General features: G+C 39.7%; 1 protein-coding gene and 1 long non-coding RNA gene across 3 annotated transcripts in view; one reads left to right on the top strand and one right to left on the bottom strand.

Annotated features, from left to right (window-relative positions):
* The window catches only part of VAV3 (vav guanine nucleotide exchange factor 3), a 428,368-nt gene that overhangs the window by 69,211 nt on the left and 332,569 nt on the right, over positions 1-26,588 (top strand). Inside the window, exons 1-2 of one of the 2 annotated variants that reach the window (XM_069599261.1) lie at positions 15,337-15,532; positions 23,823-23,939. In XM_069599261.1, coding sequence (XP_069455362.1) covers positions 23,880-23,939 — 60 coding nt within the window. In that variant the 5' untranslated portion in view covers positions 15,337-15,532; positions 23,823-23,879. Of the gene's footprint in view, positions 1-15,336; positions 15,533-23,822; positions 23,940-26,588 lie in introns of those variants that run through there. The other variant, XM_069599254.1, reaches the window with a different exon arrangement.
* LOC138445379 (uncharacterized) lies at positions 12,016-15,191 on the bottom strand. The gene is made up of 2 exons (XR_011258835.1): positions 14,898-15,191; positions 12,016-13,752 (listed from the first exon to the last, which is right to left on the bottom strand). It is a non-coding gene; the product is annotated as an uncharacterized lncRNA (long non-coding RNA).

Here is a 26,588-nt window from a genome sequence, read left to right as displayed (position 1 = left end):
GGCTTAAACTTTACTACAGGTTTTAGATTTCTTTGGGTCAGGCTGTTTTTCTCCCTCTATATTTGTTGAGTGCCAAGCACTTGAACAGAGTGAATCTCTCTTCCTGTCTATTTCTGGGGAGGGGCCTTTTGAGGATCTGATCAGTGTTAAGGGTCAAACTTGAAAAAGACATTCTTTCATCTGGTATGGCCTAAATGATCGACTACATTGCAAATGCGTCAGAGTCCCTGTCTAATACTTAATACAAACAGTGGGTTATACAATAGATCTGGAAAGATGTTATACACAGAATCTGACATTCTTATAAACACAGTTTTTTAGAGGTTGTATCCCTGACTAATAACTGAATACCAGCCTTTTTAAAGATAAGATTATAGACACCAAATGGAAGCTCATGCCCCCAATACCTCCTCCTCCATTCTAGAATGTTAGGCTGGGGTTCACAGGTTTCTCTGTGGTAGGAGATTTTATACTTTAAGGAACTAAAGGACTTTATAGTAGATAAAGATTATGTGGGAACAAATTTGTGAGCAGATAGATAGCTTAACATTTATAAACGTTTTTTTCATTGACTAACACTGAACAATAAAAGCAGTGCAGTACACTAAATAGACTATATCCAGTGTATCAGACATAAAATTGGTAATACGGGCTGCTGTGCAGTTAATTTGATGAGTGAAGACAGTGGTAATCTTGATGATATTGGAAGAAGCATAGTTTTTGGGTGGAGAAAGGGATGGGGGCGCTCTGCATGCTTATCTTTTTCCAAAGGCCAGTTCTTAAGGACCTTTTCAAATGAAGTCTAAGTCTCTAAGTGGAGGGAGAGCTTTAGCGATTGATTTCTTTTTAATACTTGATTTATATCCAGTACATTCTGCCAAATGCAGGTTTCCTTCTAAGAGTTTGTGGAAATGGCTGTGTGAGTTTGCAGTTCTCTGGCTGTCTGACCTGAACATTGTATGCCTGTGCTGTCCAGGTGGAGTCAGAGTCTTGGGTGTGCTGTGGCCACCCTGCTCTAGCAGGGAGACCCACTTCCTGTCTGGAGTCCCAGGTGAGCTGGATCCCCACTGGAGCAAATGCATGGCATTTCCAATGTCACCTCAGTACACATCTGTGTATGCAGTAGCACTTCTGGGCTGAATCACTTTGTGGGTAAATTGCTGTGAGCTTCATATGCACTATAATAATAGTTTGTATATTTCCATGTGATTCGTATTTATCAGATATAAAATTTAACAGTTGTGCAAAAGTCTTAAGTAATTCATTTTTGAGCAAATGGGACACATAATCAATGAGATAACTATTTAATAAAATGTAAATAATGTTACTCTTTTATGATCTTTTAGAAGTATATAGCAGTCAGTGAAGTAGGCAAGCACCTGAAGCTTTCTTTCCTGTGCTGTTAGGATAATGTGGTAGTTACGAGTAGTGATTTTGAAGCCATGGTGCCTAAGTTTGAAACCTTGCTCTATACTTATTGTCTGTGTGTCAACCTTGGACAAGAGTTTAACCTTTATCTGCCTCTGTTTCTTCATCTGTAAAATGGAGGTAGTTAACCCAAAGGATTGATGGGAGGATTGAATGAGTGTATGTGTGTGTGTGTGTGTACACACACTGATGCTTAGAATAGTGCCTGGCACATAGACCTGTGTAAATGTTAGTTCTACTTATATTATTCCTGTGTTATTTTTACAATGATAGACGATAAGCCATGTGAACGAAATACCTTTATAGGTATAGTATAGGTAGAAAGCAGATGTTAGCTGTGGTCGTCTTTGCTTTTGAGGAAATCAGGTTGGCTTTAGCTCCCAGCTTGCATCCTGAGGGTAAAACTGAGGGTCTAAGTCTCTAAAATCTTGAAGCCTTAAGTTCTTACAGTCACTCTGGACCTGTGTTCAAGTACCTGCTTCCCCTGCCTCTCCATAGCTCTTTTTTTTTCTACATGTTTCAAACTGACTGGGTCATCTCAGTCCCTTCCTCTTGATTCCGCCCCCACCCCACCCCCACCCCTAGGCATTTGGGTTGGTGGTAACTTTATGGGAGGTTTGGGCTATGGAGGGGGAAAGGCACTTGAATCAATGGTAAATAAATTAGAATAATTTAAATGAAACATCTTCTGTATTGGAACAAATATAACTGTCTTGTGTAGTGGACTGGGCAGCTTCAGGCAACTAGAACACCAGGAATATGAGTTATCTTACATTGAGAAAAGATTTTTGAGAAGGTCCATTGGATAACTGTGTTAAATTATGAGTGAATTGTTTGAAATTAAAGATGTCTATCATCACTATTATGTAGTTTGCTGGTAAAACCATGTAGTATTTGACATCCGTCATTTAAAAAATGTACAGTTAATAGGGAAGCATTTATATAAATAATAATGCAACCAGATTTCCCCATCTCCTCCCTCCCTTGTCTTTTTCTTTTTCCCCTTCCCCTTTTCTTGTGGGCTGCCTAACAAGCTCTAGGAATCCCTTTGTTATTTTAAACACTTAATTTCATTATAATAAAATTTCTTATGTGATGAGATTTGTATCAATTTGCTTATAATGAGATTTAAGCCTGTATTAGTTAGGATGTCTGAGAACTTATACTGAAATTTTCTGCTGCCAGGAAAAAAAAAAAAACTATCATAAAAGGACATTTTACTTAATAAATTGGTGCCAGATTAAATTTGTTTTTTTCTCCTCCTAGTTTTTTTTTTTTAAGTTCTACACATTACATTTTTATAATTTTCAAATTCACCCTGCAGTAGGATCTACTGAATGGGATTTTTCTTCAGAATTATCTCTGGGTCAAATTTTCTTTAAAGGAACAAACGTTTAATATACTATTATTTGGAGTGTCGGCTCTAGTGACTATTTCTGCCTAAAATGTTAAGGAATGTCCATATCTGATCAGTTACGGAAAATGGTTTGGCTCTCACGTGAGCGCTGTTGAAGGACTGAGTCAGCAGCAGTTCCACCTGTGTGTTGACTGGCTTTGCTGCTCCTTCCCTTCCTGGGGCTGGAGACTTGCTGTGTAGGATCTGATGCGTGTTCTTGGTAAATCGTGATGTGCTGTTCTTGCAGGAGGCAGTCTTGACATTTACCTCATGAGGGAACTTTGTCATCTTGTGATCTTGTGGGGGATATAATGAAGACCGACAACTACTTAGGGAAAAAGGTGAATATGGTGAATGAGAAGAATGCCATATTTGGCATTTGATGTTTTTAATAAAGATGTTCCAGATAACCTTGCTCAGAAGAACACATGGGTTCTGCAGAAAGAGATTACTGTTAAGCAAACACTTTTATCCTTTGATTTTTATTATAAAGTTGGAGATGAGTACTCCTGGGAAAAGTGTTTTTCTAGACATATAAAAATCAAATTTTAAAAAGCAAACACTTCAAATTTAGTCTAGTAAAATATTAATAGAAAAATTATTTAAAATTTTTGTAAATCTTGCAGATGGAGTAAGTTCTAAAATAAATTATAGTGCTAAAAATGAAAATGTTCAGTGATAGGATGACTGACAGTATGAACATCTGACTCATAAGTATTATTCGCAAGGTGATGCTAGAGCTTTTAGCAACTTGACCAAGGTTTTTTTTTTTTTCCTATAAATACATTAAAAAAATTTTGCACTTCCTGGTTTTGGTTGAACTATCCTAGTTTCCATCCAGAATCATCTGGAAGATCCTTTTTATTAGCCGTAGACTGGAGGCCAGATGGCATTTAGCCTAATCCTAAACCTCATGCAAGCAGGTACCTGGGAAAGAGATAAGTAAAACTAACCTTGAAATACTAATGGTGACTGTTAAAGTGGGTATAAGACAAAAAAAGGAATGGTAATTATGTGACATGATGGAGGTGATAGCTAACTCTAGGGTGGTGGTAATCATTTTGCAATATGTAAAGTGTTTAAAATTGACACACATTGTACATGTTAAATAAGTTATGTCAATTATATGTTATGTTAATAAATCTGCAAAAACAAAATGGGGAAAGACTAGGCCAAGAAAAGATTGTCTTCTGTATACTCAAGAGCTTGAGTATAAGATGAAAAGCCTAATACTTAATTTGCAGAAATTCAAGGAAAAAATAATCACTCAGAAAAGAATCTCATGGGATCCTTATAATTTTTAATGAATCCATATTCAGTGCCTTTATTTCATTCTGTATGTATGTGTAGATAGAGTTTACAGGAAGGTGAAGAGAATAGTAATGATGCTTATATTTCTATAATTCCTTAGGGTTAAGTGCTAATTCCTGGACTATGAACTCCCTGGGAGAAGGGGCTTGTCTATATTCTCTTCTATTTTAGCATCTATCCTTATATCAGCCTTGTGTCTTTGGCATCAGCCTGTCCTTGATGATGCCTTGCACTTAATGGGCACTCAGTTGGTGCTTCATAGATGAAATGAATTAATGAACTTGGATTTCTCATAGATTATCTCTGTTTTATAAATTGAGAAACCAAGATTCACATGGGTTAAGTGATTGCTTAATAATGATAAATATGTGAAGTCCACACAATCACATGATTCTTGGTGACAGGGCCAGGATTTACACCCAGGTCTTTTGTTCCTAGTTCTTATTCCTTTTGGTGTCCAGTATTATCACCCTTTGTACACAGTGTGTATTGTGTGTATGAGTGAATGTGCATTCCTGTATACGTATATATGTGTGCATGTGTGTGTATTGTGTTAGTCTATGTTTGGGAAATAATAAGGAATAAAAACGTCTTCTTACTATACAATATGGTACATTTTATGAAAGATACATGATTAAAGTGATGTAACAAAAGGAGAGAATGACCAGCTCTACCTGGAGTTGCCAGGGAAGCCTTAACACATGAGTGTGGTATTGTAAAGAGTGAGGGATGTTCTAGGAAGAGGAAGAAAAATGATGATGTAATTTGGTACAGACAACTTTTTTTAAATGACAGGAACATGGGCAATAATTAAAGCAGGACGGTAGGGCTTAAAGATCATCCATGGTAAATCAAGACAGTAGTCTTTTATGAAAGTGCCATTTTAGGTAGGGGGAACTACATTTACAAATAACTGTTCAAAAATCATACAATAGCATTTCAATTGATGTTATATTAAAAACACAAAACAAAACACCCAGTCCACAACTTCCTTATAGGATTCGGGTGGCAGTGGATAACTACTGCTGAAGAAACAACCTATGAACATTTACTTAGAGAAGACAATTCTAGAATGATGTAGTACAGTCTGTTTAAATTGTGTGACCTAAAAGTATTTTTAAATCTTTGGTAGAAAAAAGGCTAAGTTGGGGGCAGATTTGAGTTTGCAGAAGTTAAGTTCACTGGGAGATTTGACTCAAAGAATGCTAAAGGTATCCACCTGTGGGAATTAACAACTGGATTAACACATCCATTAGTTTTTTTCCTTTTAGATTTTTGTATTGACCCTGGTAATAAAACACTGTTAATTTGATATGGAGTTCAAGAAAGATGTGGTGAGAAGAGCCGGTGATTGGTTGTGACAGGTTTTCTAAACAAAGCACAAATCTCTTGAATTTAGAGATAACAGAGTTTACTGGGAGGCTAAAAAAAAGGTGGAAAAAAGGAAAGACCAAGGAACATTTTCTGCACCTAATTAGGATGTATTTCTGCTTGGTTAATACTTCCAGAATGAAATACTATATTGAAGCAGTGCTATTGATTGAAAAAAAATCACAAATGTGCCTGCGTTTGTGTAAACATACAGATAACATATATAGGTCAGATTTGATCTGACCTGTAATTCAGTTCTTGATAATATCATGATTTTAGTGCAGAGCCTAGGTATTCTTATTTAACTTTGAAAAAGCTATAACTTTATTTTAATAAAAATTCTTGTGAAATCATGGGAAGAGCCAAAATCTGGAGCATAAAGATGTCTCTCTGTCGGGTAATAAAATCAAAAGTGACACAGAGAATTTGGGGATGATGCTAAATTGGAAGAGGTGTGGGTGTATATAGAAGAACAATTAGAGAGGTTAGAAATGTGGGCAGAAAATAAAATGTAATTAGGCAAAAAACCAAAACAACCCAGTGATCTATATGAGAATAATTTTGTTTCAAGGTTATTCAGTTATTCAGATTTATTCCAAGCTGTTCAGTGTGCAGAAGAAGTCTGCTGAAAGACACTCAGAAAAATGAAAGTGCTGTTATCCTCTGGAGTGAGGGAAGGAGGAAGGGGAGTAGGTTGCTTGCTACTGCTGCTAAGTCGCTTCAGTCGTGTCCGACTCTGCGATCCCATAGATGTCAGCCCACCAGGCTCCCCGTCCCTGGGATTCTCCAGGCAAGAACACTGGAGTGGGTTGCCATTTCCCTCTCCAATGCATGAAAGTGAAAAGGGAAAGGGAAGTAGCTCAGTCGTGTCCGACTCTTCATGACGCCATGGACTGCAGCAGTCTAGAGCTAAATAAGCTGCTGATCTGAATGGGAGTTTAAACATTTTGGGGGTTAATTTTAGAGAAAATGCCTCTTTTCTGAAGTTGAAATTACTTGGGGAAATGTGTCACCCTTCATTTTTGGTTGCATTATAGATGTCTAATTTCAGTTAAGTCAGTGTGACACTATATGGTTAATAACAGTGTTTTCCATGTTACTTAATTATGCCAGTAGGTATAATAATGTTGCTAGGATTATATGGGCTCCACTGGTGGCTCAGACAGTAAAGAATCTGCCTGTAATTCAGGAGACCTTGGTTCAGTCTCTGGGTTGAGAAGATCCCATGCAAAAGGGAATGTCTACCCAATCCAGTATTCTTGTCTGGAGAATTCCATGAACCTAGTGGGCTAAAGTCCATGGGGCTGCAGAGTCAGACATGATTGAGTGAATAACACAAAAAATTATAAAGTGGCCATTAGTCATTATATTTTATATACAGAAATTATATGTACTTTATGTATAGAAATTAGCACAGCTCTTAAATATATTCATAAAGATATTTTACCAAAAAAAGCCTCCGAAAATTTTGAAGTTAACAGACTGACTAGAGCCCAGATAATCTGGTATTTTATAAAATTAGTAATTGTTTCAAATTTAACAGTATGGCTTTCCCACTTTGTTGTTAACACAGAGAAATGACAAAGTAGAAAATGAACTGAAAAAAATTAAAAATGTGCTGGAAAAATTAAAACGTTTATCATTCTGATAAGGAGGGCAAGAAAAGTGGGGATCATGAGACATCAGAAAGCTGAGTATCTAAGCTATGGGTGGTGTGTGCCTTGGAGTATCTTGTGCCCCCAGCTTCATGTAAACAGCAAGAGTTTTGAAATGAAAATTGAGACTTGAGCCTGGTAAAATATTAAAAATAATTTTCTGTGTGAAAGGCAAAATGACAGATATAGTTTGGATATTCAAATATGGGGATTTGGGAGGCATTTTTTTGTGGTGGTGAGTCACAAGCTGGAGTCAAGATTCCTGGGAGATATGCAGATGATACCACTATATTGGCAGAAAGCAAAGAGGAACTAAAGAGCCTCTTGATGAGGGTGAAAGAGGAAAGTGAAAAACCTGGCTTAATATTCAACACTCAAAAAACTAAGATAATGGCATGCAGTCCCATCACTTCATGGCAAATAGAAGGGGAAAAAGTAGAAGCAGTGACAGATTTTTTTTTTTCTTGGGCTCCAGAATCGCTGTGGATGGTGACTGCAGCTGTGAAATTAGAAGATGATTGCTTCTTGGAAGGAAAGCTCTGACAAACCTAGAAACAAAGACATTAGTTTGCCAACAAAGGTCCATCTAGTCAAAGCTATGATTTTTCCAGTAGTCATATATGATTGTGAGAGTTGGACTGTAAAAAAGGCAGAGTGCTGAAGAATTGATCCTTTCAAATTGTAGTGCTGGAGAAGACTCTTGAGAGTCCCTTGGACTGCAAGGAGATCAAACGGATTGACTGCAAAGGAGTCAATCCTAAAGGAAACACTGAATAATCAGTGGAAGGACTGATGCTGAAGTTTCAATATTTTGGCTGCCTGTTATGAAGAGCGGACTCATTGGAAAAGACCCTAATGCAGGGAAAGATTGAGGGCAGGAGGAGAAGGAAGCAACAGAGAATGAGATGGTTGAATGGCATCACTGACTCACTGGACAAGAGTTTGAGCAAACTCTAGGAGATAGTGATGAACAGGGAAGCCCGGTGTGCTGCAATCCATTGGGTTGCAAAGAGTTGGACACAACTTAGGGACTGAACAACAGCACTGTGGCATTGGAAGAACAAAATGTGAGTTCAGGCTTTTTCAAACTAAATTTGTAAAACTGTACTTGATATTTCTGTTTTAACAACTTTCACTTGGTAGGTCAGAATAGTCAAAACAATGTTCAGTTGGCTGTTGAACAATTCAGGGATTGGGACGCTGACCCTCCCTGCAGTCAAAATACACATGTGACTTCTAGTCAGCTCTGTTTATCCAAGGTTCCTCCTTATGGGAGTTTCCTTGTTATCCTCGGGTATTCCTCTGTGCCTGGGGTTCCTCCCCACCCTCAGGTTCAACCAGCCATTTATGATGCACTAGGGTAGTTTTTACGATTAAGAAAAGAAAATCCCTGTGAAAGTGGACCGATGCACTTCAAACCTGTGTTTTTCAAGGGTCAGCTGTACTAAATTCTGCCCGTGATTGAAGTGATCAGTTAGAAATCAGCTTCCCACAGCTTTCCTGAACTATGTTACCTGGCAGGCACTGTGACTATTGCTCACGGGCTGGGCTAGTAGCACCCCACACTGAAGGGTGGGACCCCAGGCTGCTTCTCTGACATCTACCAATGGGTTTGGTCCAGAGCCTTGCATTGTGGGTGCTCCTGCAGGGAAAGTTTTCTTACACAGGAAAAAGCACTAACAGGAGTTCCCTGGTGGTCTAGTGGTTAGGATTTGGCAGTTTCATTGCCATGGCCCAAGTTCAATCCCTAGTCACAGCCAAGGGGGGAAAAAAAATCAAAAATATGCCATCTGTTTCTTTTTTAACTTAATAGGTTATATTTAAGGAAGGTAACTTGAGCTTATTTTCTTGCTTTTGAAAAAATATAACTGGTAGTACTTTTATTAATATAATGCTTTCAGGTACATTTTTGTTGTATTTTAAGAATTCTCATTTTTTTACAGTTTTCCCTAAGAATAGGTATGTTTTTGTTTTTTAAAAAATTTTAGTTTATATTGAATACTGGTGCAGTGCAGTGGCAGATATAAAAGTGTGATGTCTGGGATGTGTGTTAGGGGGATGTGAACTCTGGGGAACAGTGTGACAGAATTTCCGGCATGGGCAGAATTGAAGGGAGACAATACAAGACTATAGAAACTGAGATGAATGAGATTTGTAGGAGACACAAGCATTTTTGGAAATCACCCACTGTACAAAACCCATCTTCAGAATCATCCTCTGTGTAGAACCCAACTCAGTCTTCCTCTTAGATTTCTTAAAACTTTGGGGGCAGAGGAGGATAAAAGAAGTCCAAAAGTTGAAGTGACTATAATACTCTCCTGTGGGGTAATGTCCTCCTTGGCTTTCTTTGGGACAGGCCCAAGTCTGTTTAAATTGTAGGGGCATGTGGTGGTGATGGTTTAGTTGCTAAGTTGTGTCCAACTCTTGTAACCCCGTGGACTGTAGCCCACCAGGTTCCTCTGTCCATGGGATTTCCCAGGCAAGAACACGAGTAGGTTGCCATTTCTTTCTCCTGCCTAGAAGCCTGTAGTCAGGTCCTCATCTTGCTGTAGAGCCTCACACCACAAGCAATACAAGGGCCACACTATGTGGCAGGGAAGAGTCCTGACGGTGCTCGGATCTGGTTCTGTTACTTGTTAGCTACCAGGACCTTACATGACTTTGTCTCAATTTCTTATGGATAGAATGGAATACAGTGTTTTCCTCATAGGACGATATGCACGTATGCACGCTCAGTCTTGTCTGACTCTTTGTGACCCTGTGGACTGTAGCCCACCAGGTTCCTCTGCCCATGAAATTTCCTAGGCAAGAATACTGGGGTGGCTCACCATTTCCTTCTCCAGGGGATCTTCCTGACCCAGGGATTGAACCTGAGTTTCTTGCATCTCCTGCATTGGCAGGTGGGTCCTTAGCACTGTACCACCTGGGAAGCCCTTTGCTGTGTATTAACTAAGATTCTTCGTGGATGTGCTTCATGCTACATCTGGGACATATAGTTTTACTCACTGTAGAGTTATATGCATTATTATGAGGCATTGCTGTGTTCTTTTGGAGAAATGAGTTCCAAGATCCAGTTGGGATCTGGTCTGGACCGACTTTCCCAGTCTCATTCATCCCTAGTGCTCTCTTGCTTGCACTCGCTGTGGAGGCCCTGTGATTTTTATGCATTCCTCCAAGAGGCCAGGCCTTTGCTTCTAACCATATTGCTTCTCATGACTTTGTTTTCCTTCCCTGACACTCAATTCAGCCACTTCTTGGAGGAATGAATCTCAGTTTGCCCCCTTCGTGGAATGGAGCACTTCCCTTGTGCTCTTACTAAGCCAGTGCTTGTCTCTGGACTTAACTAATCGAGGGTTGCAGTACGCTTTTCGTGCATTTATTTCTCTGCTTCACAGGACTGTCTCCTCTTGGAGAGCTGGAACCGTGGCTCCCAGTTCCCTGACTTGGGACACAGTCTGCTGTGTAGGAGACAGAAGGTCATAGTTGTTAGAGGCATGGTCTTTGGAGCCACAACCTGGCTGCGAAATCTGCTCTCCGACTTACTGACCATGGGACGTAGAGCCAATTATTTCACTCCCTGAGCCTCAGTAGCCGCATCTGTAAATCACAATTATGACAGTACCCAGTGCCAAGAGTCCAGGGTAGAGTGAGTGAGGAGGGAGAGATGTAGGCTCACTTGCCCTTCCACTCTTTCCTTCCCTGTGCCATCCCCAGCTACTCAGTCCTGCTTTGGCCATGCCAGGGAGCGGGGGGCTCCGTGGGGAGTTCTCAGTCGTGCTTGGGTGAAGTGTGGAGTGCTCTGTGATTGCGTCCCAGGGGGCTGGCTCTATGGGGTGGTGCTGGCAGTTAGACGTCCTTGTTTCTGTTTGCATACAGCGTTATCTTTTCGATCAGACCCACACTAAACTGTGTTCCCATTCTCTGGGATTAATGGATTTCCACGGCTCACCTCTAAAGGCAATGCTAACTTGTGTCGCCCCAAGACTTTCCCTCATTTACGACCGTTGTTTCCACTGAGCACCCACCTTGGCTGCCAGCCTTCTGGGGCAGCCCTGTCACAGTGGCTCTCACTTCCTGCTTCACAGGGCGTGGCTTTCTTGGCTGTTCAGCTGATTCCATTGCCGCTGCCGCTTGCACCACAACCACGACTTCCATTCTGCTGGTACTGCTGTCCCTGCTGCTGCTGTTATGACTGCTCCCACCAATACAAAATCCTGACTTACAGCTACTGTCCCTCAATCACCTGTGCAGAAGGGAATGCCTGTTTTTCTGTACTCATAATAAGGAACCTTGCAAGACAGGCTTCTCTGGAATGCATACTGGGCCATTCTTTGTGTGCTTCAGGCTAGATGTGTTCCAGGTGAAAATGTGATTGGGGGTTACTTTTTCTCATTAGAGGCAATAGCGTGTACTGCTTTCAGTAGCAGGTTAATGAACGTAGTAAAATAGGCTAATTTTGACCTCTGCACATCCTGGCCATGGTTTTCTAGTGCAAAGGCTAGAAACAGGTAAGGAGGATTAAAGATGCTGTTTATTAACCTTTTTGTTTCTGGGTACAAAGACTAATGCTAGGGTTGACAGTAAGCCTTTGAAACTAACAGTCTAAGTTCCTGCCAAAGGAGAGGGATACAGTGCCTCTTCTGATGAAGACAAGCTGTTGAAAGCAGCGAAGGGCGTGCTTGCGTGTGTGTGTGTGTGTGTGTGTGTGTGTGTGTGTGTGTGTGTGTGATGGTGACAGCTGGCCAGGGACCCTGAAAACTAGTTAGCAGACCACCCCTGAATACACAGCATCCTCTTTCTGGGCTGGTAACCCAGATGATGCATATGAACATAACTGCTTACTAATTGAAAGTCTTTATTTGTTTTATATTTATTAAAATCACCAACTTCTGAGGTAATTTAATAATGAAGACATTGATATATTAACATAAGTAAGAGGATATGGTGACAATTTAATGTAAATTTCCATATGAGTTCATTGGTTACCAAGGAATGATGATTATTTATTCTTTTATGCAGATAAAATTGCATCACCATATATTCATCAATTTATTAAGAAATATGTCCATTATAAAAGTGAGGACCTCTTAGAGTAATGGAAATAAAAACAAAAGTAAACAAATGGGACTTAATTAAAGTTAAAAGCTCCTGCACACCAAAGGAAACTATAAACAAGATTAAAAGAGAGCCCTCAGAATGGGAAAATAATTGCAAATGAAACAACTGACAGAGAATTAATTTCCTAAGTATACAAGCAGTTCATGTAGCTCAATACCAGAAAAACAAACAGCCCGATAAAAAGATGGGCCAAAGATCTAAACAGACCAAGGAAGACATGGAGATAGCCAATGAACACATGAAAAGATGCTCAGCATTGATTATTATGAGAGAAGTGCAAAGCAGAACTACAGTGAGGTATCACCTCACACCAGTCAGAATGGCCGTCGTTAAAAACTCTATAAGCAATAAATGCTGGAGAGGATGTGGAGAAAAGGGAACCCTCTTTCATTGTTGGTGAGAATGCAGATGGATACAGCCACTCTGGAGAACAGTGTGGAGATTCTTTAGAAAACTAGGAATAGAACTATCATATGACTCAGTAATCCCACTACCAGGCATATACCCTGAGAAAACCATAATTGAAAGAGACCCTTGTACCCCAGTGTTCATTGCAGCACTTTTTACAATAACTAGGATATGGAAGTAACCTAGGTGTCCATCGACAGGTAAATGGATACAGAAATTGTTGTACATACATTTAATGGAATATTACTCAGCTAGAAAAAAGAATGCATTTGAGTCAGTACTAATGAGGTGGATGAACCTGGAGCCTATTATACAGAGTGAAGTGAGTCCGAAAGGGAAAGACAAATATTGTACATTAACGCATGTGTATGGAATCTAGCAAGATAGTGCTGATGAACCTATTTGCAGGGCAGCAGTGGAGATGCAGACATAGAGAACAGTGGGGGAAGGAGAGGGTAGAATGATTTGAGAGAACAGCACGGAAACATATACATTACCATATGTAAAACAGATCGCAAGCGGGAATTTGCTGTGTGACGCAGGGAGCTCAATGCAGGGGTGACAACCTAGAGGTGGGAGATGAGGTGGAAGGGATAGGATGGGAGATCAAAGGGGGATTCAGGAGGGATGTATGTGTCAGTTCAGTTCAGTCGCTCAGTCGTGTCTGACTCGTTGTGACCCCATGAATTGCAGCACGCCAGGCCTCCCTGTGCGTCACCAACTCCCGGAGTTCACTCAAACTCATGTCCTTCGAGTCGGTGATGTCATCCAGCCATCTTATCCTCCATCATCCCCTTCTCCTCCTGCCTCCAATCCCTCTCAGCATCAGAGTCTTTTCCAGTGAGTCAACTCTTCGCATGAGGTGGCCAAAGTACTGGAGTTTCAGCTTTAGCATCATTCCTTCCAAAGAAATCCCAGGGCTGATCTCCTTCAGAATGGACTGGTTGGATCTCCTTGCAGTCCAAGGGACTCTCAAGAGTCTTCTCCAACACCACAGTTCAAAAGCATCAATTCTTGGGTGCTCAGCCTTCTTCACAGTCCAACTCTCACATCCATACATGACCACTGGAAAAACCATAGCCTTGACTAGACGGACCTTAGTTGGCAACGTAATGTCTCTGCTTTTGATTATGCTATCTAGGTTGGTCATAACTTTCCTTATATCTGTGACTAATTCATTCTGATGTATGGCAGAAGCCAGCACAACATTGTAAAGCAATTATCCTCCAATTAAAAAAACTGAAAGAAAAAAGCTGTGGAGATACATAAATGAAATAAATGTAGTCTCTGCTCTCAAAAATATTTCTCTCATGTATCATTGGTTGGGCAAACAGATATAGTCCAAATAGTTATTATCACAGGTGTGAGTCTGATGCTACAGAATATGTAGGATGTACATGTTTATACAACTTAGCCCTACACATATGAACTTAATCACTTCAGTACTTATATATAATCCATTAAAGTGCCTCATCATGGAGAAAATAAAAACAAAAACCCTGTAACTTTCAATGTTCCTAAATTACTATATTTGTGATTAAGCGATTAAAAAACTTATTTTCTAAAAATGAATTGCAGACTGGCATATAATCAAAATGGAAATAATTGGCTTTTAGTTTACTGAAAACAGGGCAGTTTTAGTTTAGAGATTTGAACACAAAACTGGAGATGTGAAATGGCCCTCCTCCATTTTTGGCCTTCTTCCTGAGTGTCCTTTAGGGTTTTCATTTATCTGTAATAATAGGATCAAGAGGAAAATGGAAGATATTGTGCAGTCCTTAACTGATGCCAAGTGCAGTGTAATTATTTAATAATTATTCAGAACTCATCTGTAAGTATGGTCTTCAAAGAACAATGGGAATGATTCCCCTTCTGTGGGGACCTACTGACTCACGAGCAAAAGGGATAAATAAAGTCCTCATAGAAGTAAAAATTATTCTTTTCTTTTAAAAAATATTTCCAGAAGATGTAAGATTTAATTGACCTAATCTTAAAAGATAGATGTAGTGGGAGAGAGGAGAGGATATGGTAAAACGGACAGAAATAGAAAACCCCCAATAGGAGAGAAACTTAATTTATTATGGTTTCCCTTCCAGCCTGCCAGTTCTCCAAATGGGGCAAAGTTGGGAGGAGTTAGAATGACAGGGTACTAGGCAGAGACCTGACTAAGTCTAAGCTGAGACAGCCCAGAGGGAAAGCTCTGCTTTTACCTTAATATTTGTGGATGGGCTTCCTAGTGGTCTCTCTTGTGTCTTCAGAACTGTCCGTCAGCCTGTTAAGGACCACTCATAATTCAAGTTATGCCAAATGCTGAAATTCAGACTTTCCTTCAAATGCGGTAATGAGTGTCCCACAAAGAGAGGAGACCCTGGAAATGTCTTACTTTATCTGACGACCTGGCTACTGATGGGTCCTATGAAAATGACAGTATGTCAGCATGTCTATGCAGTTATGAAGCTGTGTTAGAAATTGTTGACCTTCCCGCAAGACACCATTTCTCAGCTGAGATCAAAATAACTCATTTCATAATAAGCTGTGGAGGTTTTTCCTGTTACGCAGCCTCGGTTAACACTAGTCCAATATTGCTAACAATTTTAGAGAAGTACATGCTTATTTTTTCAGATAAGAAAAAGGGAAGCAATCCTGTTTGCATTTGTATCATTGAGAAGAGTCAAAGTGGTTTCTACATACATAGAGGAAAAGGAAGCCATACACTATAAAAAGAGTCGAGGGAAAAGAGAGTCTTGCAGCATTTTACTGTGAATTTTAGCAGCATGACCTTTCAAAGTTTTCTTTCTGTAACATCAGTATCGATAGCATTGAAGTGGTAACAAGAGCCGCAAAGGTAAAAAGCAACTTAGCTTCATCTGTTGTGATAGCTGTTGGTTAGGAAACTGTCTAATCTAGAGAGCTCTGGCCTGATGTATAATTTTCAGGGTGTCTTAGACATGGTTGGTCTTAAGCTTTCCTCTCTGAGGGTTTTCTGCATCTTTATCAAGTGCTTTTCAACCTGTAGTAAATAAGTAAGCTTTTGATGCGTTTCTGAAGTGAGGGTGAGCATTGTGGCCGAAGACCAGGGACTGTGTCATTAGAATGTGTCACTTGTCACGGAACATACTCGAGAGAGGGGCTGTGGAATATCTCCATACCAGGACTTTCCAGATGAAAATAAAAATTAATTGACTCAATTCTTGGCACCTGTTTCCTAATTTGCTAAGTGACCATTTTCAGTGAATCCCTTCTCTGTCTTTGCAGTGCCTAGGATGGAGCTATGGTTATGAATCTGAATTCTTTTCTCCTTCACTCTCTCCACTCCACCTATATTCAGTCAATTACCAGGTATTTCCTTTCCGTATTACTTTCTAGAGTTGTTTCTCTTTCTCCTACTATTGTAATCCAAATCACTGTGATTTTTTCCTTATACGAACATGACACCGTTCTGTTCTTATCTCATCTGCCTCACACAATCTCCCTAATAAAGAGAAAACAAAAATAGTTAATTCTCCACACTACACGATGGAGCTAGTATAACATAGCAGTTAAGGATATCGGCTCTGTAGCCAGAATGTCTGGTTTTGAGTTACAACTGTGTTACTTTGGCATATGCAGTTACATAAACCTGTTTAAACATCTAAGCCTCAGTATATATGAAAGAAAAAAAACTTCCCTGATTGAGTTAATGTGAAGATTAGAAGGTGTAAGCATTTAACATAGAACTTGGCATAGAGCAAACACTCAAGAATAACTGAGGATTGCACTCTCCTATGTAAAACCTCAACTTCTCTTCTAGATAAAGCCTGCATCCACTGGGCTCGCTCAGTGAGTCCCAGCTCCTCCGTCCAGCCCTGCTCTCACTTCTCCCTAGAGAGCTGTGTCCATTCTGAACCCCTCCACTGCCCTCACCAGTCCATTCTTTGTCTATCTCACATTCACCCCCATCCTGTGTGTTTACCTGGGCGTCCTCACACTCAAGTCTGGCAGGTTCCCTTCCCCTCCCTGAACATTGAGCACTCCTCTTTTTGTGACTGACTCCCACTCACCCTGCAGGGTCTCGTGGATCACTTACTCCAGAAAGCTGTCTCTGATACTCCAGGACTCCTGAGGGGCCTCTGAATGACTTCATAGTGTTTGCCATGTTGTCATGTAGCTACACATTTCCTTGTTTGTATGCTCTGCCTGATCTCTTCTGGCGGCAGAATTTGGATCATACTTGCTTTTTAAAAAATACTCAGTTCTTGGCAATTTCATTCAATTAATATGTGTTCAATAAATAAGTACCCAACTGGGGGACATTTTATGAAGTTTTATGATACCTCGTACATAAAAGGCACCTCATTAATATGTATTAAATGATAAAATGCTATTGAAACCTTTTGCCTATCCTTCATTTCTGTAACAATCATGCATGAATATATTTAATATTTTAAAAATCCTTGAGTTATTTAATTCTGGTTTTAAAAGCCCTCATCCTAAATTCTGGAAAGCCCTGAAGTTCTCTTTTATGGGCTTCCCTGGTGGCTCAGATGGTAAAGAATCTGCCTGTAGTCCAGGAGACCTGAGTTTGATCTCTGGGTTGGGAAGATCCCCTGGAGAAGGGAATGGCTACCCACTCTAGTATTCTTGCCTGGTGAATTCCATGGATGTAGGAGCCTGGCAGGCTGCAGTGAGTCCATGAAGTCACAAAGAGTCGAACATGACTGAGGGACTAACACCTGTACTAAAAACTTAGCAAAGTTATATAATTTTTGGTCAAACATAAAGTATGGTTATGAAACGAAATAATGAAATGTATTTGTCTTTGCCCATCATACACCAGGTCTGAAGGCAGAGGTTTTCAGCTTCTAAATACAAAGGACTGTCAGTGTTTCAAAGACCAGTAACATCTCCAAGCACAAAGAAACTCTTGTGTTCACTGGTCTTCAGTGAACTCAAGTTTTTTCTTTCTTAACAGTGTGAGATAAGAGTTGCCTTATTAGGCATGCCGCAAAGAAAATGATAGGATTTGTTTACATTATCTCTTCCTGTTGCTGGTGATACATTGCTTAAGCAAAAGGTGGAGTTACAGGTTCGTTTGATATAATTGACTCATGTAATTTGGGAATAGCCTGATGCTCAGACTTGTTCTCTAAATACTATTTACTATAAAACTTGAAAAGGAACTGTTTGGAGAAGTGGCTGATTATAGAACTTGGGCAGAGAAAACATGAGGTGGGCCTAGGACAGTTTGATGTAATAAAACAAAAGACTAATGGAGTCATGTCAAAAGGTCACAGAAGCCAGTTTGAAGAGACCCCCAGTGGCCAAATTCAGGACAATCTGAACATCCAAAAGAATAATGATTGCAATTAATTATTACACAAACAAAGATTTCAAAAAAAGGAAGGGAGGAGGGCAGGGGAAGCTTGTTTTTCAGTGAGAATACCAGCCAATAAATGTGGAAGGAAAGATAGAATTTTGCTGTCTCAAAAGGAATAATTAAAGCAAGGGTTATCAGTGGATGAAAAGTGGTGAAAAATTATTGGGAAAAAGAACAGCTGCATGGTAACAAATTATCGCTCTCAGGATTTATTGATATAAAAGGGAACCTGTACCTTTACAATAGATACATGTGGCAGTAACCATCTTAGCCAAGTGATCAAGCCTAATGTCAATAATAATAGGTTACCCTAACATTTTGTGTCTTTTGATATGATGAAATAGGAAGTTCACAGTATAAAATATTTTTTTCCAAAACTGTTTAACTTGTATCTTGATGTAGCTTTGGTTCATAGGAGATATAAATGATGGGGGAATTAATTCAATGATACCATGAAGAAATAATTAGACACATCCAGAATATGGGACATTCTATAACATATCTGGGTCTGGACTCTTTTAAAATCAGTGTCATGGAAAAAAAAAAAAGGAAAAATTTTAGATTAAAAATACTGCAAAAAATAAAACATAATGGATAAAATTGAATTGGACCCAAGACTGGGTGTGGGTTTGGGGAAGCAGTTTAAAAAGACATTGGGTGGGCAATTGATGAAATTTGGATATGGGATGGATATGGAATAACATGGAATTATTATTAATTTTCTGAGGCCCATAGTGGTATTATACATATTTAGGAAAGTGTCCTTATTCCTAGCAAATGCAGGCAGAGTTATTTAGGAGTGAAGTGCCATGGTCTGAACTTACTTTCACATACAAATTTTTGTGAATAAATAGAGAAATGGCTGGCACACAAAAGCCCCTATGGCAGTATGTTACAGTTGTTGAGTAAATGGAATGTTCATTGTACTATTCTTTCAATTTTTCTTTAGGTTTGAAATAAAAAATAAAAAACCAAAAAACTGGAAAAGGAAAGAGTTCAACATAGGAAGACAAAGCAAAAGTCTGGGATGGGCGGGCTGGCAGGCCCAGCTCTATCCAGGGCTTCTGTGATGACATTAGGGTCTGCTTCCTCCATCCCTCACCTTTGTTCTGCGCTTGCGCAGAGCCATTAGCAGAAGTGTGATCCTAGTGTTACTAGCCAGTTTTGTGGTAACTATGAAAATCTCCAGCTGTGACTAGTAGAGAAGCTTGTTTTATTCATTTTCAGTATCCCCAGTGTCTGGAACATTGTAGGCATTCAAACACTGTTGACTGAAAAAATACATAAATAAAAGGGTGACCAAACATGATGACTGCCTGGAAATGCAGAGCCTACCAGTGATTTTCTTCAAATCCAGTAAATATTTGTGGAATTGAATTATTTAAGGGGCAAATAAGGTTAAGATTGATTTCAGAAGTCAGGGGAAGTTCTGTTTTTAAATAATCTCTTGTAATGCATTCAGTAATGACTGTATTTCTTTTCTTTTTTCTTTTTTGCTTTCAGAAATACTTTTCTGAATTAACGATCAAAGCCCTTGAATGGAGCTCTACTGTAGTTTTTCCGACACGGGGGAAAATTTGAGTTTGGTGTGAAATCTTCAGAGGGTAGCATGTGCAATTATGCTTTGTTCCTTGGTGAGCTATGAGTTGGGCACTTAATTATGTAAAAAATATTGCAAGAGCGCCGTTGCATAATCCCCAAGAGAGTAATTATTGTCTATCTTGGCAGAATGCAAGGCTTTTAATCTGTAAATAAGCAATTCTATGTGGAAGAGCTACATACAGAGTGATTCTGTGTCATAAAGGTCTCTTATGAATTTTTAAAAATGAAAGCAGTAACTGAATGTGCAGATTGGCTGCTGCTTTTGTGCTTCAAAGGGTTTATGATGTTTCCCCTGTGGTTTTAACCCCTCCTGAAATATTTAAGCCTCAAGAAGGATTCCTGTAAAGGGTAAAACTATGTCTGGGTTAAGCCCATGCAAAACCTGAATGTTTCCAAAGTAGAAAAAGTAAAATGTGCTTTCTGCAAATTAAAAAACAAACCAAGATGGAAAACAACAACAAAATAAAATGTTGACAGTGCTTTTTTTTTTAAAAAAAAAGCAAAGATGCAACAATTGGCTAATAGATTTCTCACCTATTGGTGGTTAATAACTTTATTTTTAATGTGTGCCATTGCAGCTATTTCCGAAATTCACTTTCAGAGTATGTGTGTCCTTTGCTTAGTTGGATCTGAATCTTAGATGCGGAAAGTAAATTCTGTTGGTTGTTTAAGTTGTGATGGCGGCTGCCTTACCTCTTGTTCCTGTTGGTGTCAATGAGCTGAATGTGTTCTCCAGGGTTAGCTTCTGTGCCTGAGCATCAGACCCTTTTCCTTTGCCCACTCAAGGACTTCATTTGGGTGACTGTGCCTCTTGCTTTCTAGAAACACGTTGTAAACAGCTTCCATTGTTAAAAAGCCCTTCCTTGACCTCTCTTTCTTGCTTACTACCTACTCAATCCTCTGTTTTCTTGTGCAGCAAAACTCCCCAGAATCTATTGATATATTCTGTCTTTACTTTCTGTCTTCCTGTTGTGTCTTGAAGCTGCTCCATACAGCATTTCCCTACCACTATCCTCTACCTGGAACCCGCTTTTGTCAGGGTGCACCAATTTAGCATTCAGACAGCCAGATTTCAAGGAAAACACTTGGTCAAATCTTACTTGAGTAGCAGCAGCAACTGACACAGATTATCACTCCTTCTTTCTAGAAACACCTTCTTTACTTGGCTTCAGGGAAAGTCTCTTCACTTGGTTGTTCTCCTTCATCATTGGGTCCCTCTTTCTCAGCCCCTTTGCAGGCTCCTTTTCTTTTCCTGATCTAAGATGACCTGACCCCAGATCCTTTCCTCTCTTCTTTCTCTCAAAGTCATCTCAGATGATATCATGGTTAAAAATGTTTTGTATACTCCAAAGACTTTCAGGTTTATGTCTGTGGAGTACACACCTGTGCCCTGAACTCCAGATTTGTATATCTAGTTGTCTGCTGCCCCATGTTCCATGCATGACTAATAGGCATCTCCAATTTAAGAGTCAAAGTTGAACACCTTCTCTTCCCATGGCTGTCTCTCAGCAGGATTATTGTAATAGCTTCCTATCCAGTGTTACTCTCTCTAACCTTGTTCCAACTCATTTTGATCTCTATTAAAAAAAAAAAAAACTGAAAAAAGAGCAGTAGGAACTGCTGTAGTCCAGGAGGAGATGGAACAGTAGCTGGGCTGGGTGTTGGAACAGAAAAGGGAAAAGAGAGAGGGTTATTGGATAGAGGAAGGGCAGAGTTCAAGCATGGAGGCAGGAATGAGCATGGAGTAACGAGTGCCAAGGAGGAGACCAGCCTGACCGCATAGTGGGGCACATAACAGAGGACCTCAAAAGCTCAGGTGAGAAGTTTGTACTTGATATGTCTGTGCATATTTTGAATAAAAGAGAGGGGCCTGTTTACAAACCTACTCCTGAAACTTTAGCACCATGCTGTCCATTATGACAGCAACTAACCACACATGGCTATGGAGCACTTGAAATGGGGCTAGTTTGAATTGAGATATGCTGGGAATTCCCTGGTGGTCCAGTGGTTAGGATCCTTTCACTGCCAAGAGCATGGCTTCAGTCCCTTTTTGGGGAACTAAGATCCCACAAACCATGTAGCAGCACCCCTCCCTCCACAAAAAATAACAACTGAATTGAGATATGCTGTAAGTATACAATGCATATTAGTTTTCAAAGACTTAGTACCAAAACTACCAAAACTAATATTTTATGTTGATCATTTGTTGAACAGTAGTAGTATTTTTAATATAGAGTTAAGTATTATTAGAAAAAAATAAGCTACAAGGATATATTGTACAGAACACAGAATATAGCCAACAAACTTTAAATAGACTATAGTCTATAAAAAATAATTGAATCATACCAAGAGTTCCCTTTATTACTATCCCTGGTAATATACCTAAGAATGGACTCTGAAAAAGAATATTCCCCTATATGAAAACCATTACTCTGAAGAGCACCAGGAACAAAAATATACAAGGTGAAATATCCATCCGGCATTAGAATGAATATTTTCTATGTACTTATTTCTCACTGCTTATAATGAAAGACACAAATAGAATGACTAAAAGAAGAAAAAGAAAAATCAATGAAATAAAAATGTCTGGGGAGAGAAAAACTGTGCAGAAAATGGAGGTTAATGGAACTAACTAATACAGAGCTCATAGCAACTTCTGAGCTTCCTGGCAACCCGTGCAAAAAAGGAAAATACAAAATGCTCCTGTGCTCTCATAATCTTACAGCTGTCCAAGGGAGTACTGGGTTTTTCTAAGCATGAAATTCTGAAAGAATTTAATGAAATAACATTGCACATCTCAGGAGCAATGTTTGTCCTTTTGCATGCTTATTCTAGCACTTTCTGAGTACGGTGAGCCAGAGCAATAAGACTCTGACCCCTATATATCCCTTGGTCTCATCTCATTGCACACCGTGGGGAAACGAGAGAGGAAGAGGCAGAAGAGGACGTTTTGGAGGAGTGATAACAGCATCCCTTGGGTTGCCTGCACCATGCAGATGTAGATTTTCCACATGAAACTTCTGCCAGGCAAGGGAATTGGGCAGCTGCCACATCAGCCTCAAGCTAATGCCTCCTGTAGAGATCCAAACAGGGCGACTTTGCATTAGATGCAGCACTGCAACTCACCCACTCCAGCCCCAAGAACGCAGCCTTAAAGACTCGGACATCCAACCAATCGTATACTTCGAACTGGAGAATTTGAGCTCTGGTTCACTCTAGCAGCTTACTGCAGCACCCCTTAAATTACCACCTCCAGTGTGTCAGTATGAAAACCCAGCTGCCATTCCCTGTGCCTGAAAATTCTATGACTTGAGGGGTGTTCTGTCAAAATATTTCTCAGAACATTTCTTGAGGCTATAAAAGAAAACTGAGCCAAAGAGCTTATCTACAGGTCAGTCACTCTGTGGAGAGCCATAAAGATAATTTTTGTTAAAAAAAAAAATTTTTTTTTTAAGAAAGAAAATAAACCCTTTAAAATATCAGATCATATTCCAGTTCTGTCCCAAAGTATCCAGTGACTTACCATCTCAGTCAGAGTAAAAGCCTGTCCAGCAGGATCCTTTCTCATCTGACTTCACTGCCTTCCCAGCTCACATCCTGCCTCTCTCTTTGTCATCCGCTCTGCTCTGTCCATCTTGGCCCCTTCCTCAGACGTAACCTCAGAAGCCTCCACCTCAGGACCTTGACATAGGGTGCTATTTAATGCAGAATACTCTGTCCTGTAATTCTGCATGGCTGCTCCTTCCCCACCATCAAAGCTTCCCTGCTTATCCGTCCTCTTCCCACCGACTCCTCCTCTAACCATCTCGCTGAGGCTCCTCCACCCATCCCAGCGCTCCTGATCCCTTCTCCTGGCTTTAGTTTTCTCTATTGCGTTTACCACCATGCAAAAATAAAAATAGTTACTTTTTTGTTTCTGTTGCTGAGTTGGTTCTTGTCTCCACTTATTAGACTGTAAGTATCATGAAGGCAGACTTTTGTCTGCCTTGTGCACAGCTGTGCCACGGTGCCTGGGAGAGAGTGGGTAGTCATTAAATATTGCCGACAAGGTAATGGAAAACACCATCAAGAGCAGATGGATTCTTCCTTGGCATTTTCTCAGCATTCTGGGTGTGACCGAGGATAGGTACATGTAGCATGATTCACTATATACTAATAGCCCTTTCCCATCCCTCAGTTTCTCTGTTTGAAGAACATAAGGACGTTCCTCACGGCCTGTTGCGAGACGTTTGGGATGAGAAAGAGTGAACTGTTCGAGGCATTTGACCTGTTTGATGTCCGTGACTTCGGAAAGGTAATTACTTTTTATTTTTTTAAATGTATTTTTAAACTTGAGAACGCTTTATCAAATACTGTTGTTTATCTTGAAGTAGGGCATGTGACTGAAGTGGTGTGGGCATTATGTAGTTACATTTTACATATAGATGGCTTAGCCGAAAAAAAAAAAAAAGAACAGTAGAATTATTATTGTTTTTTTTTTTTTTCATTTAAAGCAGTATAAGGGGTTTATACTTTTATCCAGACATAACTTTTCCTGTTGGTTATCTCAGGAAGCAGGACTGCTATTTTCCTTGTTTTAGATAGTTGGGCTGTCATAACTGAGGACCAGTATTCTTTCCTTCCAGACTTCTCCAAAACTGAAGGACACCTAATATTTGGGAGCTGAGAATGTTCTGTTGTCTGTTTTGGCACTTGGGTCAGTGACTTGCAGAGGACATGAAATTACTGAAATGGGCTGTTGAATTGCCTTGATTTCAGCAGATACATGTTAGAGTTTAGATTTCAGTGGTATTTGTCAGGTATAGATTGGTTCTTTTTTCCTTTCCTTGTTTAATTGGTGGGAAATTGCTTTACAGTGTTGTGTTGATTTCTGCTGTACAGCAATGCAAATCAGTCGTAATTTTCTATGTATTCCCTTGTGCTTGAGCTTCTCTCCCCTCCCCGCACCCAGGCTTCTGGGGCATCAGAGTGTCAGCCTGGGCTCCCTGTGGAACGCAGCAGCGCCCCGATAACTGTTCTATACAAGATAGTGTACTATGTCAGTGCTGCTTTCCCGAGTTCTTCCCACGCTTACCTGCCCCCACTGTGTCCACAGGTCCATTCGCTACTAGGTGTAAACTGGTTTTAACATTTGCTCTTATTTTACATTTGTGTATAATAGTTGACAACCTTTCAAAAGAATGGAAAGAAAAAGGGTAGGAATCATCCTATCAAAAGTTACATTCATTTATTTTGGAGTGATTAAGCATAAGGGCAGTTAGGTAACCCCTGTTGATGTAATTGTTTTATGAAAATACAGAAGCAGGGGAAAACCTAAACCGGAGAAATTTGCTCTTACTCTGGTAATTCACATGCTAGTATCTCATCAGAAAGCTGTTTGAAAGTGATACTTCATTTGATTTTTACACTGTAGTAGTTGATTATAAAATAAAAACCAAGCAGTGGATTGGTTTGCTTGGCAATGGGAATAAATAGTACAAAGTTGAAACAGAAATGTAAGAAATTTAATGCTGACATGCAGCAAGTATGGGAAAGCCCCCCTGTCCAGGGAGAGAGAAGGCTTGGGTTTGCTCTTAGTCACTTGGTGATCTTCTGAACGTCAGCAGTCTCCTCCGTCATCAGACCACCTGCCCGCTTAGTAGTTTGTGCAAAAGGAAATAGGTACAAGGATATGGTTTCTAGAATTCCTCTTTTCTCTGGCCAGCTGTGATTTAGTTGTCTTGAGGTCCAGCAGTGTGTTGGAGGATAACGTATGATGACAGTTACAAGGAACTGAAAGCAAAGGCTCCTTTTGTAAAGAGGCGGTAGCACGTTTGTCTTTGACCATGAAGTGGAGCCATGAAGATGGAGAGAAATCAGATAGAACCCCTGGTGAAGTGGGTAGTTCTCTAGTTTGTTTGCCCCAGAAAAATGCCTTATCAGTTTATAAAGATATCTTTTGCTATTCTTATTTTTTAAAAAATCTTCCATTTTCCTTTGTTTTCTTCCTCTTTTTTGGGGAAATGAAAAATGAAAATGAATTGGGGAAATGAAAAATGAAAGAAAAGTCTTGATTTTTAAAAGATATTCAGAAAGTCCATCTTTTTTTTTTTTTTGGCATTTGCGCAAACAAAAATGGTGTTGACAAAGACTGGGAAATCATAAAAATTGTTTAGAAATGCATGGCTTTGTTTTAGTGGAATAATGTTGCACACTAGATTAATTAGACAATGTAAGCTTTGTAGGAGAGCTAAGCTTATACAAAGTTAAATGTAAAGGAATTAGCCATATGTTTCTCAAGCATTATTGTAGTTCTGACTTTTTAAAATATTTTGGCAGTGGTAAGTCTGAAGCAGAATTAAACCTGAGGTTGCAGATGAGAACTTATTCCTATGTTTGCCATTTTAAAATCGCATACAATTTTGCTACTGCCAAGATTCATGCAACTGTTGTTTCAGAACTGTTATTTAAGCTAAATAAATCATTGAAAGTTAAAGAATTTAAGGGGTTGTTCAATAACTTACCAGTATTACTACTATTAAATATTATTATTCTCAGCAAAACCACCAATGCCACCACTTATTGAACGCTTTGGATGTAGCAAGTATCTTTCCAATCTTCAAATATATTTTTTAACCTTAGTATGAGGTGTAAGTACCTGTACTATTTTCCTCCTTATTCAGATGGGCAAACCTGTGTCTGAAATCCACATTTCATCTAGTAGAGATTGGAGCAGTGGTTTGACCCCAGATATGAATGGTTCTCCACTGCCGCACAGGAGAACAAACCTTCCCATAGCCAGTACCCTGGCTGGCACTGTACCTAAGTGCTTTGCAAGTATAAAATCAATTCTCATATCAATCCCACTGTGAAAATACAGGGCTTTCCCAATGGCTCAGTGGGTAAAGAATCCACCAGCAATGCAGAAGACATAGGAGACATAGGTTCGATCCCTGGGTCGGGA

The sequence above is a fragment of the Ovis canadensis genome, chromosome 1, assembly GCF_042477335.2.
Source record: "Ovis canadensis isolate MfBH-ARS-UI-01 breed Bighorn chromosome 1, ARS-UI_OviCan_v2, whole genome shotgun sequence".
In the NCBI taxonomy this organism is placed as follows: Eukaryota; Metazoa; Chordata; class Mammalia; order Artiodactyla; family Bovidae; genus Ovis; species Ovis canadensis.
This window is presented reverse-complemented; position numbering and strand designations above follow the sequence as displayed.